Below are 14,924 nucleotides of genomic sequence, written 5' to 3' on the forward strand. Positions count from 1 at the left end.
GTCACCGCCATGTTGCCTATCTGAGCACTGGCCACATTCATGTTACCCATTTGAGCACAGGCACTGGTCACCTCCATGTCAGCCATCCGAGCACTGGCACTGTGGCCACCTCCATGTCACCCATCCGAGCACTGGCCACCTCCATGTCACCCATCCGAGTACTGGCACTGGCCACCTCTATGTCACCCATCTGAGTCCTGGCACTGGTCACCTCCATGTCACCCATCCGAGCACTGGCACTGGTCACCTCCATGTCACCCACCCGAGCACTGGCACTGGCCACCTCCATGTCACCCATCCGAGTACTGGCACTGGCCACCTCCACGTCACCCATCCGAGCACTGGCACTGGTCACCACTGGACTACTAGAGCCATGACTGGCAGACTTAGGAGGTTCCTGTCACCCATCTCCGCAGCATATCCCTGACTATAATGTGCCAGGATGGGAACAGTGAACCCAGGGTGACATTTAACCCTGTCCTGCCCACTTCAGAGTCTCTGCCCTGCGCCTGCAGCTTCCTAGTATCAGAGTCCTGGCACTTACCTGCCCCCGAGGGCGCCTCAGCGGACGGCGTCCGGGTCACATCTCTCCCTGGGCCGAGGCTAAGCTGGAGTGTGAGGCTCAGGCTGTGTAATAGGATAATGGCAGCAAGCTGCTGCTCTGCTGACTAAAGCCTCATGGAGCCGGATTCCCGGGGAGAGCGCGTCCGTCCGTCAGTGTGGGAAATGCACAGCACCGAGCACAGGTTCCGCCTCCGGAGCCGCAGCGCCCGCTCCCCACAGCCGCCTATGGGAGGGGGCATGCTTCGCCACACTCCTCCGTGCTGACAGCACCGCTCACACAGCAGCCACAGCTGGAGGAGCACAACTCCCAGCATGGGCTAGAACATGCAGGACATATATACTTGTGGGCACCGGGCATCAAACCCATATATTACATAATTCTGGGCAGGGATGTAACTACAACAGGTGCAGGGGTTGCAATGGCACCCGGGCCCTGGAGCCTGGGGGGGCCTAAAAGTCCCCTTGGCCTATAGAAAAAGAGTATTGGTGCTATTAAAGATTTAAAATATTTGGGGGCCCCGTTGGAGTTTCGCATCGGGGCCCATGAGTTTCAAGCTACACCAGTGATTCTGGGGCATTTATCAACCTGGTTAATTGGCTCTATAAGAAGCTGAGGCAGCCATAGGGTCTCCAATGGGGGGAAAAGGCGGACTGGACATGGATAAAAATCCCAACATGCCCCAGTTTCATTGTTTTTATATGATTCTCGCCCATAGATTTTAATAGGCATCCATTTTTAACTGCTCATTTGGAAAGATTACATGGGAAACTATAACTGGCACATTATATGGGTGGACGAGTACATATGAAATACCCATAGCATATGGACCAATGTTATCTAATAGGGTTGTGCAGATGACAGGAAGTCGCAGCATGCACTAGGTACTTCGGTATTTTGGACGAGACTCGTTTATTCAAGCTTATCGGTGTGCGAAAAACCCAAACGTCTGCTTTTTACATATACATTTCAATTATTAACATGGGATTCTATTTGGTCTTGTAAATGGTATTAAATGTTGATGTATAAAAACAGATGTAAAAAAAATGACATATAGATAATATATGACACACGGAAACAATCGTCCATTTTGCTGGATGAAAATAGGACAGTTTTTCATACCTTTTTCTTACCCCGACCTTAGGCCTCGATATGGATGAAAAAAAAAGTCCAGTGCCTGGAGGTGACAGGGAGGAGGAGTGTGGCGCCGAAGTCAGTGTCTGTGCATACCGCGATCCCCATATGTATTGTACAGGATGGGTGAGCATATCATAGGATGGGGAGCATATACAAGGTTGGGGGAGCATATAAAAGGCTGGGGGAGCATATACACGGCTGGGGGAGCATATATACGGCTGGGGGACCATATACAAGGATGGGGGAGCATATACCAGGCTGGGGGATCATATACAAGGCTGGGGGAGCATATACAAGGATGGGGGAGCATATACAAGGATGGGGGAGCATATACAAGGATGGGGGAGCATATACAAGGATGGGGGAGCATATACAAGGATGGGGGAGCATATACAAGGATGGGGGAGCATATACAAGGATGGGGGAGCATATACAAGGCTGGAGGACCATATACAAGGCTGGGGGAGCATATACTAGGCTGGGGGAGCATATACAAGGATGGGGGAACATATACAAGGCTGGGGGAGCATATACAAGGATGGGGGACCATATACAAGGATGGGGGACCATATACAAGGATGGGGGACCATATACAAGGATGGGGAAGCATATACAAGGCTGGGGGAGCATATACAACGGTGGGGGAGCATATACAACGGTGGGGGACCATACACAAGGCTAGGAGAGCATATACAAGGATGGGGGAGCATATACCAGACTCAGGGAGCATATACAAGGCTGGGGGACCATATACAAGGCTGGGGGAGCATATACAACGATGGGGGACCATATACAAGGCTACGGGAGCATATACAAGGATGGGGAGCATATACAGGCTGGGGGAGCATATACAAGGCTGGGGGAGCATATACAAGGCTAGGGGAGCACATACAAGGATGGGGGAGCATATACCAGTCTGGGGAGCATATACAAGGCTGGGCGAGCATATACAAGGCTGGGAGAGCATATACAAGGCTGGGAGAGCATATACAAGGCTGGGGGAGCATATACCAGGCTGGGGAAGCATATGCAAGGCTGGGGGAGCATATGCAAGGCTGGGGGAGCATATACAAGGCTGGGGGAGCATATACCAGGCTGGGCGACCATATACAAGGCTGGGGGAGCATATACAACAATGGGGGACCATATACAAGGCTAGGGGAGCATATACAAGGATGGGGGAACATATACCAGGCTGGGGGAGCATATACAAGGCTGGGGGACCATATACAAGGCTAGGTGAGCATATACAAGGCTGGGGGAGGATATACAAGGCTGGGAGAGCATATACCAGGCTGGGGGAGCATATACAAGGCTGGGGGAGCATATACAAGGCCGAGGGAGCATATACAAGGCTGGGGGAGCATATACAAGGATGGGGGAGCTTATACAAGGATGGGGGACATATACAAGGATGGGGAGCATATACAAGGATGGGGGACCATATACAAGGCTGGGGGACCATATACAAGGCTGGGGCAGCATATACAAGGCTGGGGGAGCATATACAACTATGGGGGACCATATACAAGGCTGGGGGACCATATACAAGGATGGGGGAGCATATACTAGGATGGGGGACCATATACCAGGACTAGCTATTGAACCTGTTCTACACCATTGTGGCGAGCATTTTTATTGGTACATTTTTGTGCTATGTTGTTGTGTTGTTAAGTTAGGCTACTTTCACACTAGCGTTAACTGCATTCCGTCACAATGCGTCGTTTTGCCGAAAAAACGCATCCTGCAAAAGTGTTTGCAGGATGCATTTTTTCACCATTGATTTACATTAAGCGACGCATTGTGACGGGTTGCCACACGTCGCACCCGTCGTGCGACGGATGCGTCGTGCAGTGGCGGACCGTCGGGAGCAAAAAACGCTACATGTAACGTTTTTTGCTCACGACGGTCCGCTTTTTCCGACCGGGCATGCGCGGCCGGAACTCCGCCCCCACTTCCCCGCACCTCACAATGGGGCAGCGGATGCGCTGGAAAAATGCATCCGCTGCCCCCGTTGTGCGGCGGAGACAACGCTAGCGTCGGGAACGTCGGCCCGACGCACAGCGACGGGCCGAGCCCGACGCTAGTGTGACAGTAGCCTTAACCTGCAGATATGCGGTTAATCTGCAGGCTAATAGCGCTATTATGCTGCCCGGCGAGAAAAGTAACTTTATTCTCCCCGCCAGACTTTGGCTTCAGTCATGGAGGCAGGGGCGCCACAGGTTCAGTCATTGCTCTGAAAATAGAGGCCCACGGCTGTTACCGTGCACTTGGCTCTGACTGACAGCCGGCCTCAATGTAGAGGGGGTGTCAGTCAGGGTCGGGGACGTGGTTACAGTAGCCGCTTTGTGTACTCAGAGCAATGATTGAACCAGCGGCACCCCCAACTCCAAGACTATAACCGACTGCTGGAGGGAAGACTAAAGTTCATTTTCTCCCCCTACATTTGGCTGTATGCAGGCGCAGGACAGCATAACACTGTTAGGCTTCTATCACACTAGCGTCGGTCCGGGGCCGTCTTGCTGCGTCGGCCCGACGTACTGACGCATACTGTGAAAAAAATGCCCGACGTTGGCAGCGGAAGCAGTCTTAAGACGCTTCCGCTGCTTCATTGTAAGGTCCGGGGAGGAGGGGGCGGAGTTTTGGCCGCGCATGCGCGGTCGAAAATGGCGGACCAGACGCACAAAAAAAGTTACATGTAACTTTTTTTGTGGCGGCGGTGCGCCAAAACACGACGCAACCGTCGCACGAGTGTTATTTCTGGTGAAAGGTTACTTTTAATTTTGTATTACAATGCTCCAATAAAATGGATCCGGAATCAGCGAGTGCACATACTGGCACCATTTTATTGAAGACACTCTATAAGCGAATTCACAGACACAGTGTCTTAAAAAAAAATGGTGTCGGAAATGTACCAATAAAAATGCTCACCACCCGGGCGTAGAACAGGTTCATTATCTAGTCCATTATAACCAGATGTTAAACTGAAGACATATGTTTTGCATATGTTTTTTATCCATTTTTAATTGATCCACTGCTATTTGTCAGGCTACTTCTTTCAGTTTGTAAAAACAGATGAGAAAAAAAATTATGACACACGTAAGAAAAAAGGAAAACGGATGTATGATTGTAACACTGAGAGTGCTGGATCTGATTATCAACCATTTTTGATCCATGTCCATTATTACAATCGCTTATTCTCGTATGCAAATAAAAAAATATATTTGAGGCTTCTCACACCCACTAAACAGTAGAAAACAGACAAGACTCGGATGACAAACGGAAGGAATCAGTATGCTACCTGTTTTCTTCTTTTGAATACTTATTGAGCTGCATGGTCACGTTTGATCAATGACTCCGGATCAAAAAATGGACATCTCTGGAGGCTTATCTGCAAAACAAAATGAACGTGTGAACAGCCCCATAGACATGTAATGTCTTTAAGGGCTCTTTCACACGTCCTGATATTACCGGTACTGGAAAAATCAGTACCAGAGGTATCTGTGTCCGTGTGTTCATTATGTGTGGAAACCTTGTGAGATTTTATGCGTGTGATGCTGAGATGCATCATAACTTGCCAGAGTCCTTGTGTCCAATCATACATTCAGGCAGTATGAAATGGGTCATAGCTATAAAAAGTGGTGTGATTTGTGGGGGAGGGGATATCTTTGGGGATGTGTACTATTAACTCCTACAGGTGAGGCAAGTTGGCAATTATCACTGTAGGTTAAAAAATTACAGTTTCATTTTTTGCAGTAAGGCTACTTTCACACTAGCGTCGGGCTCGGTCCGTCGCAGTGCGTCAGGCCGAGGTCACCGACGCTAGCGTTGTCTCCGCCGCACAACGGGGGCAGCGGATGCATTTTTCCAGCGCATCCGCTGCCCCATTGTGAGGTGCGGGGAAGTGCGGGGAGGTGGGGGCGGAGTTCCGGCCGCGCATGCGCGGTCGGAAAAAGCGGACCGTCGTGAGCAAAAAACTTTACATGTAACGTTTTTTGCTCCCGACGGTCCGCCACAACACGGCGCAACCGTCGCACGACGGTTGCGACGTGTGTCAATGCGTCGCAAATGCGTCGCTAATGTTAGTCAATGCAGAAAAAACGCATCCTGCAAGCACTTTTGCAGGATGCGTTTTTTCGGCAAAACGACGCATTGCGACGTATTGCAGTTAACGCTAGTGTGAAAGTAGCCTAATTTAACATGTGCACATGTGAAATATTTTCCTCTGACAGAGCCTGTCTGAGGACAAAATTTCAGCATGCACAATTTGCATCCGTAAATCGTATCGTACTCAGCCATGGCATACGAATGCGATCTGATTTTCAGGGAATGACAGAATGGAGAAGATAGAGGTTTTTTTTTTACAGTCTTGTCCACACACAAGAAAGTCAGATCACACGCTGATCATACTTTGATAATAGTGTGATTACCATAATTGAATGGATTTACTCATATGAGAGAAAATACGGCAGTGTGACCCTTGCCTAACTGCAAGATCATGGGCCGACATTAAGGGTGCCTCTCTTAGGGGACACAGCTATAGGTACAGGAAAGTATGGGTGCAGACATAGCAGTGGAGCCTGCAAGGGCCCAAAGTAATCTGATATATAGAAAACACCAGTTTTATAAATGGCACTTAGTAGGTGAGGGCCTGGAGCTGCATGTTACTCGTCTTCTCTTATAAGCGGATCACAAAATCCTTTACAATTCATTATATTGGAAAGAATGGGCATGCAAGAAATGCTGCCTGGGTGCTGCAGTATTGTTTATGAAAATGTGCTACAGGTAGAACTACTGTTTCCAAAAAACATAATTTGTCAAAAGGCGTATTAAAGATATCAAAGACCATAGAATATCTGCATTAGAGTAACTGGGGGTTTGATTGATGAGTATATGAATATTTATATTACCGTAATATACAAAACTTGGAAATAATTGAACTTCCTCCAACATCCTGTAGGAGAATCTATTGCATTGACCATTTTGTAGGACAATCCCTTTTAAGGCCGGTTTCACACGTCAGTGGCTCCGGTACGTGAGGTGACAGTTTCCTCCCGTACCGGAGACACTGACACACGTAGACCCATAAAAATCAATGCATCTGTTCAGATGTCATTGATTTTGTGCGGACCGTGTGCGGACCGTGTCTCCGTGTGCCAAACACGGAGACATGTCAGTGTTCGTGGGAGCGCACGGATTACACGGACCCAATAGAGTCAATGGGTCCGTGTAAAACACGCACCTCACACGGACATTCTCCGTCTGGGGTCCGTGTGGCGTGCCGGAGACAGCGCTACAGTAAGCGCTGTCCCCCCCACATGGTGCTGAAGCCGGTATTCATATCTTCCCTGTAGCACCGTTTGCTATAGAGAAAATATGAATGATAGTGTTTAAAATAAAGATCCATGTGTCCGCCGCCCCCCCACCCCCTGTGCGCCCCCCCGCTGGTCAGAAAATACTTATCCGGGTCCCCCGTCGGCAGTCGCTCCTTCCTGGTCTGGCCGCGCCTCCTACTGTATGCGGCCGATTACACTCATGAATATGTGGCTCCACCTCCAATAGGGGCGGAGCCGCCTATTCATGACTGTAAATGAGCGGCCCCACGTGACCGCATACAGTAAGCCGCGGCAGACCAGGAAGGAGCGACTGCCGACGGGGGATCCGGGTGAGTATTTTCTGACCAGCGGGGGGGGCGCACAGGGGGTGGGGGGGCGGCGGACACATGGATCTTTATTTTAAACACTATTCTTCATATTTTCCCTGCAGCAAACGTTGCTGCAGGGATGATATGAATCGCAGCTTCAGCACCATGCAGAGTGGGTACCACACGCTCCGTGTGGTACCCACTCGCCATACGGGCGGCACCCGTGTGCCGCAGGTATGGCCTCCGTGAGTTCCCAGGCACACGGACACGGATAACTCCGGTACCGATTTATTCCGGTACCGGAATTATCTGGACGTGTGGGACAGCCCTAAGAGGATCTGTCACCAGATCAAAAGTGTCCACTTTTTTCTCTTTTTATTCCTGCTGGGTATGCCTTTTTATTTTTTTTTATTTTTTTATAAATGCACCATACTGCCCAAGAGATATGGACCTTTTAATTAAGTGCTAATTTTTATGGTGTTCACCAATGGGGTGTTGTTCACAGGGTTCTCCAGGGGCGTGTCTGTAATCTTCTAAAGAAAGAAAAATTGATTCAAGCTCCTAGTAAAATGCAAAAATTGTATGGAAATTTAAAAGTAGGAATCCTTGAGACTCATGAAGAAATCAGCTTCACATTTTGGGTGCACTCCTTTCTCTGAGCACAGACAAAGGACACTGACTCAGGCAAAGACGCTGAAGTGTGTCAGAAATCAGCTACTCCTTTCATTGTGAGTCTCCTGGATTCCTACTTTCCAGTAAAGTTTTTCATTTTTCCAGGAGCTGTAATCAATTTTTCTTCCTTTAGGTATTTTACCTATGCTCCTGCATCTTATGGGCCGTATTGGGTGAGCTGGCTGCTATTTTCTCTTTCCCATTTGAGCTGCCCTGTAGTATTATCCTGTGAGCCCTTGGTAAAGATCATAAAATTTTGCACCAAATAAAAAGGTCCATATCTCTGCAACCGTATGGTGGGCTTAAAACCCACCCAATAGAAAGTAAGAGCTCATGAGACCATAAGAGAGCTCCAACCCCAAACATCTATTTACCATTGTGATAATGAAATATTAATGATTTATACTGAAAGTGTACATATTCCGTGCAGGTTGTGTTACATATTCCATACAGGTTGTGTGCACAGCAGCACATTACATAACATGAAGATGGTGGTGTCAGATTGCAATAATGTAAGTGACAGGTCTGCAGTTTGGCTGTTTGTTCTCACAACAGCAAGTCACAAAAAAAGTCACACAACTGATTTTGGTTGTGTGACTTGTCAGTGAAACTACCTTTAGGACATGTTCACATGTTGCGTATTTGGTGAGTTTTTACCTCAGTATCTGTAAGCCAAAATCAGGAGTGGAACAATCAAAGGAAAAGTAGAATAGAAACACATCACCACTTCTGTATTTATCACCCACTCCTGGTTTTGGCTGACAAATACTGAGGTAAAAAACTGACCAAATTCAGAACATGTGAACGTGGCCTATTAGAAATACGTCACCACTTCTGTATTTATCACCCACTCCCGGCTTACAAATACTGAGGTAAAAAACTGACCAAATACTGAGCGTGTGCATGTGGGTTTAGTCTGTTTCCTGTTTCTATTAAACTGTCCGCCATGATGTTTTATGAAATGTCATCTGGTTATAGACCGTAATCGAAATTCTCCAGTATAAAATATCATTGCCATACAGGAAAGAGTCTCACATACAATTATTTCGTTTTCCCTCATGGCTAAGCCCCCTTGGCCATTTCCATGCAGCATTTTCATGTATACGGCCTGTTAGATCCCGGTGATAATACCTCAGGCTTATTGTAGTATACATGTCTGAGCCTGCACATTATAAATATCAGTCCCCGAACACTACAAATGGAAATCCTTAGGGGTTCTCCCGCTTTTTCCATAAAGCCTATGCGTCTCCCTCCTCTCCCTTTTTTCCACTGAAGTGTACTTGTCAGCTTTGGAAAAAGATGCCGCTTGTAGCAGACCAAGTATACAGCGCCGCAGCACACGAGCTGGGTAGGGACCTGCTGTTACTCGCACCACCGTTACCTGGCAACGAGGCAGCTTTTAACCCTTTCTACAATTCAATAACGGCACCAATATAAAACAACAGGAAAACAGTTTCCATCATTCATGTCGTACACCATCCTCTCGCACTTAAAAAACATGAACAGAATAAATAGGAATTATGAGCATGAAGATATGGTAAATAACAATTGACAGCTCACTGAAAAACATTGCAGACATTACAAATTGCACAGCTGTCACATTGCCAGTCTAGGTCTGACTGATGCCAGCCATAATGGATATTACAGTCATCATGTCGCTGCAGCAGTAGATCAGTCATAGTGTCACTGAGTATCTGCTTATTCAGCGTTTATTCATAACCTGTAAAAATGTAGCCACATTGATCTGCACATGGGCTGTATACACAAATCTGCAACATGCAAATCCAGACTATTTGTAACACTGCTTTATTTTCTATTTTAGATGCAGAAGCTGACACAGACAGAACACCCATTTGCAAGAACAATATATGAGCCCAGTGCAGTCCAATAACTCATCATAATGCACAATGCCACCTGCTTTGGAGGTAGAAGTGGCCTCCTTACCTCTTGGGTCCCTGTGTGGCTGAAGGTTGCACCAATGGCATGTGTGCCCCTGTTTAAATACATTGGAGCACTAAAAAGTGATTACAAAAATGCATATTTAATGGATCGGTCACAACATTTTATAATACAAGCTGCATATATTATTAAAGGGTTTGTCCAAAATAGTAAGTTATCTACTTACTGATGGCTGAGGGGACCAACAGTTGAATTCCTAGTGATCTTCAGAACTGGGCTCTAGACCCGTACTCTGCAGAGCCCCATCTTGAATGGAGTTCCATCTCGCCCTCCACTCTGTTCATTGTTTATGGAACTGCTGGAGATAGTTTGTGTTGTTCCAGAGCCCCATTCTAGGGATAACTAGGGGTCCCAGCAATCAGACCCCAAAGTTCCAGTGATCAGTAAGTTATCCCTTATCCTCAGAATAAGGAATAATGTACGATTCAGGGGAAAAAAAACCCTTTAAATAGATGTCTTTGGCCTGATTAGGCTGGTGTACCAACTTTGTACCAATCAATGTCAGAATGGCTGTATAATCCTTTTTGAATGTTTAAAGGGAATCTGTCAGAACATTTGACCTATTTAAATATTAATATGAACATGCAGGTTATACATTGCTGAAAAAGGTCCTCCCTGTATGTCACATATCAGATATCTTGTGCTGAGAAATCTCCTTTTAACACTTTATGTAAATTACCTCTTCCCGGTTCTTTGGAGTATGGTCCCCGGAAGATAACTCTGCCTCCAGAGCTTATTTTACATGAAGGGGGTATTACCATTGTGTTATACAATGGCCGCTCTCTGCTCTCCTGACCTCACTGCAGAGCTGAGTGTGATTATACCTGACACAACTGCGGGCACCTTTCAGCTTTAGCTTCCAGCTCACAGGCAGACCGGGTTGTAATATTATTGCAATACAGCAGAGATGAGAGAGAAGCAAAAAATGTGTTTGCAAGAAGACATTTAATTTCTCCTGTTCTGTGTTGGTTCCTTATCTCACTCTGGTAACTTACTTCCCCTTCAGGTAAAATAAGCTCTGGAGGCAGAGTTATCTTCCAGGCATGACATCATGTCATCTTATGGATGCACTAAGCACATATGAAACAAAAAACTCAGATCCTAGGGAGACTGATTAATCCGACAGAACCAAAACAGAGCACAATACAACTCCAATATAAGGCTATGTGCACACGTCGCGTTTTTTTCACGTTTTTTCGCTATAAAAACGCTATAAAACCGCGAAAAAAACGCTCACATTAAGCATCCTATTAATTAGAATGCAATCCGCAAATGTGCACATACTGAGTATTTTTCCGCAGCGGAAACGATTTGCGGTAAAATATGCAGCATGTTCATTAAATTTGCGGACTCGCGGGGATTCCACACACCTAGGAATGCATTGATCTGCTTACTTCCCGCATGGGGCTATGCCCACCATGCGGGAAGTAAGCAGATTATGTGCGGTTGGTACCCAGGGTGGAGGAGAGAAGACTCTCCTCCACGGACTGGGCACCATATAATTGTTAAAAAAAAAAAATAATTAAAATAAAAAATCGTGATATACTCACCCTCGATGGCCCCCGGAGTCTTCCCGCCTCTCAGCGCTGCACGCGGCCGCTTCCGTTCCCAGCGATGCTGTGTGTGAAGGACCTGCGATGACGTCGCGGTCACATGACCGCGATGACGTCGCGGTCACGTGACCGCGGCGTCATCGAAGGTCCTGTACACACACCATCTATAGGAACGGAAGCCGCTGAGGAGATCGGCTGTTTGCAGAAGGTGAGTATAACCATTTTTTTATTTTTTTAATTATTTTTAACATTCAATCTTTTACTATTGATGCGGCATAGGCAGCATCAATAGTAAAAAGTTGGTCACACTTGTCAAACACTATGTTTGACAAGTGTGACCAACCTGTCAATCAGTTTTCCAAGCGATGCTACAGATCGCTTGGAAAACGCTAGCATTCTGCAAGCTAATTATGCTTGCAAAAGGCTAGTTTTTTGCGGGAATATGCATGCCAATTCCGAATGCGATATACCCGCGACAGGAGGGGCAGAATTGCCGTGGAAATTTCCGCGGCAATTCTGCAACGTGTGCACTTAGCCTAAAAGTCACAATTTTTATTAACCCCTTTCTGACCTCGAACGGGATAGTACGTCCGAGGTCAGATCCCCTGCTTTGATGTGGGCTCCGGCGGTGAGCCCACATCAAAGCCGCTACATGTCAGCTGTTTTGTACAGCTGACATGAGCGCGCAATAGCGGCGAGTGGAAGTGCGATCCACCAGCCGCTATTAACTAGTTAAATGCCGCTGTCAAACGCTGACAGCGGCATTTAACTACCGCTTCCGGCCATCCGGCTGGAAATGCGTGCATCGCCGACCCCCGTCACATGGTCGGTGGTCAGCGATGTGTCGGCATAGTAACCAGAGGTCTCCTTGAGACCTCTATGGTTGCTGATGCCAGCTTGCTGTGAGCGCCACCCTGTGGTCGGCGCTCATAGCAAGTCTGTAGTTCAGCTACATAGGAGCAATCTGATGATCGCTGCTATGTAGCAGAGCCGATCAGGCTATGCCAGCTTCTAGCCTCCCATGCTATTGAAGCATGGCAAAAGTAAAAAAAAAAAAATGTTTAAAAAAATATGAAATAAATAAAAAAAATATAAAAGTTTAAATCACCCCCCTTTCGCCCCATTCAAAATAAAACAATCAAAAAATCAAATATACACATATTTGGTATCACCGCGTTCAGAATCACCCGATCTATCAATAAAAAAAAGGATTAACCTGATCGCTAAACGGCGTAGTGAGAAAAAAATTCAAAAAGCCCGAATTACGTTTTTTTGGTCGCCACGACATTGCATTAAAATGCAATAATGGGCGGTCAAAGGAACGTATCTGAACCAAAATGGTATCACTAAAAACATCAGCTCAGTGCACAAAAAATAAGCCCTCCCCCGACCCCAGAGCATGAAAAAATGGAGACGCTACGGGTATCGGAAAATGGCGCTTTTTTTTTTTTTAGCAAAGTTTGGAATTTTTTTTCACCACGTAGATAAAAAAAGTAACCTAGACATGTTTGGTGTCTATGAACTCGTAATGACCTGGAGAATCACAATGGCAGATCAGTGATAGTGAACCTAGCAAAAAAGCCAAACAAAAAACACGCATGGGATTGCACTTTTTTTGCAATTTCACCGCACTTGGAATTTTGTTCCCATTTTCTAGTACACAACATGGTAAAACCAATGACGTAGTTCAAAAGTACAACTCGTCCCGCAAAAAATAAGCCCTCACATAGCCATTTTGATGGAAAAATAAAAACGTTATGGCTCTGGGAAGGAGGGGAGCGAAAAACAAACATGGAAAAATGGAAAATCCCAAGGTCATGAAGGGGTTAAAGTGTCTAGTGTCTCAAGGAGACCTCTGGTTGTTATGGCAATGCACCGTTGACCCCCGATCATGTGACGGGGGTCAGCGGTGCGAGCGCTCCCGGCCGCGCGGCCGGGAGCGCTAGTTAAATGCCGCTGTCAGCGTTTGACGGCGGCATTTAACTAGTTAATGGGCGCGAGCGGATCGCGATTCCGCTCGCGCTCATTGCGCGCACATGTCAGCTGTACAAAACAGCTGACATGTCGCGGCTTTGAGGTGGGGGATCTGCCAGCTGACGGAATAGTACGTTAAGGGGTTAATTCTGCTCAATATTAAAGGATGCAATTAATGTTATTATAATTATAAATAATATAATAATTATAATATATTGATATTAATATTGAGCAGAATTAGTTTTGGCCTATTGGTTTGGCCCTCCACAACAGTCACTGTCATGTGGCCCCTCAGGAAAATTAATTGCCCACCCCTGGTCTAGAGGGATGGGGAGAAGATTTGGCAGCATGGAGCCGCTATCAAGTTTCCTTTAAAGTGTACCTCCAATTATATAAAACAAATGATAATACAGATGATTGCAAAGAATAATACATTCTAGAAATCACATTATCAATTGCGCTGGCTTCACACGCCTGAGTTTCATGGTCCTTGTACAGACCAAAATTTGCACATCCACCACAGGTCTCCACAAAAAAAACCTCAAAAGCCTAATAAGTCTTTAGGAGACTACAAAGGAGACTTCCGATGTTCCCGTGTCCAGTATGGCAGGGCCGCATTACAACACCCAAATATTATATTTTATTTAGATTTAAAAAAAGTAGTAAATAACTTTCAGAATAAATGACCATTTAGTGCAATTTTCATGCTTGTTTGTCCCCACCAGTACCAGGTATGGTAATTATGATTATATGAAGACAACACAGAGTTAGACACAGAGAAATGAAATGATTTCCATGATGCCACCTCTTTTGCAGACCCCTTGTTTTGTGATATCATGCAAAAATACAATAAGATATGCTATAATGTAACATTTTTTCTGGACCCTATAAAGCACTGACCTTTGCCTTGCCCCCATCTGTAGTGTCCTACCTATCATATTTTCCCTTGCCGCCATATATCAGTTACTGCTGGAGAGGATGGTAACTTTTCTTAGTTCAGGGATGTTTATGTTCTTACTCCCTTCTGTAAATCCCTCCCTCTGTTCTCAAACACAGCTTCTCTCCCCACATGGAATGTATCTATTTTGGGAAGACACTACAGATCCCCCTCCTTCGTCCCTATGGGCTGACTCTCCCTAATTATAAACAAGCTGAAGAGGGACATGCAGGCCTGTAGGCTCAGAATAGTTCACATTCCTCTGAGAAAAGATCTCCAAATGCTGCACCTGCCTCCAACCATCCCACACATGTTGAGCAGAACATCTACTGCTCTCTTACATCTGGGGGGCGCTGTACATCTGTCACATGATGTGTGTATGGTGTCTTTTTGTTTGGAGGATGACTGAACTGCTTATTCAATAAAAACGACACTGCCCCAGATGTAGTCAAAGAATGATTGACTTGATCATAGAGAAAGTTGCTC

General features: G+C 46.3%; 1 protein-coding gene across 6 annotated transcripts in view; it reads right to left on the reverse strand.

The window, feature by feature from the left end:
• The window catches only part of LOC143765223 (regulator of G-protein signaling 9-binding protein-like), a 28,015-nt gene extending 13,496 nt beyond the window's left edge, over positions 1-14,519 (reverse strand). For 3 of the 6 annotated variants that reach the window (XR_013213343.1, XR_013213342.1, XM_077251673.1), the window contains exon 1: positions 14,402-14,519. Coding sequence is in view for 1 of the 6 variants with exons in the window: in XM_077251673.1 (XP_077107788.1) it covers positions 14,402-14,457 (56 nt within the window). In the remaining 5 variants the exon portion in view is untranslated. Of the gene's footprint in view, positions 1-544; positions 1,223-10,653; positions 10,752-14,401 lie in introns of those variants that run through there. The other 3 variants (XR_013213345.1, XR_013213346.1, XR_013213344.1) reach the window with 3 other exon arrangements.
• Between the last annotated feature and the right edge of the window lie 405 nt (positions 14,520-14,924).

Source organism: Ranitomeya variabilis, chromosome 4 (genome assembly GCF_051348905.1).
Source record: "Ranitomeya variabilis isolate aRanVar5 chromosome 4, aRanVar5.hap1, whole genome shotgun sequence".
NCBI lineage: Eukaryota > Metazoa > Chordata > Amphibia > Anura > Dendrobatidae > Ranitomeya > Ranitomeya variabilis.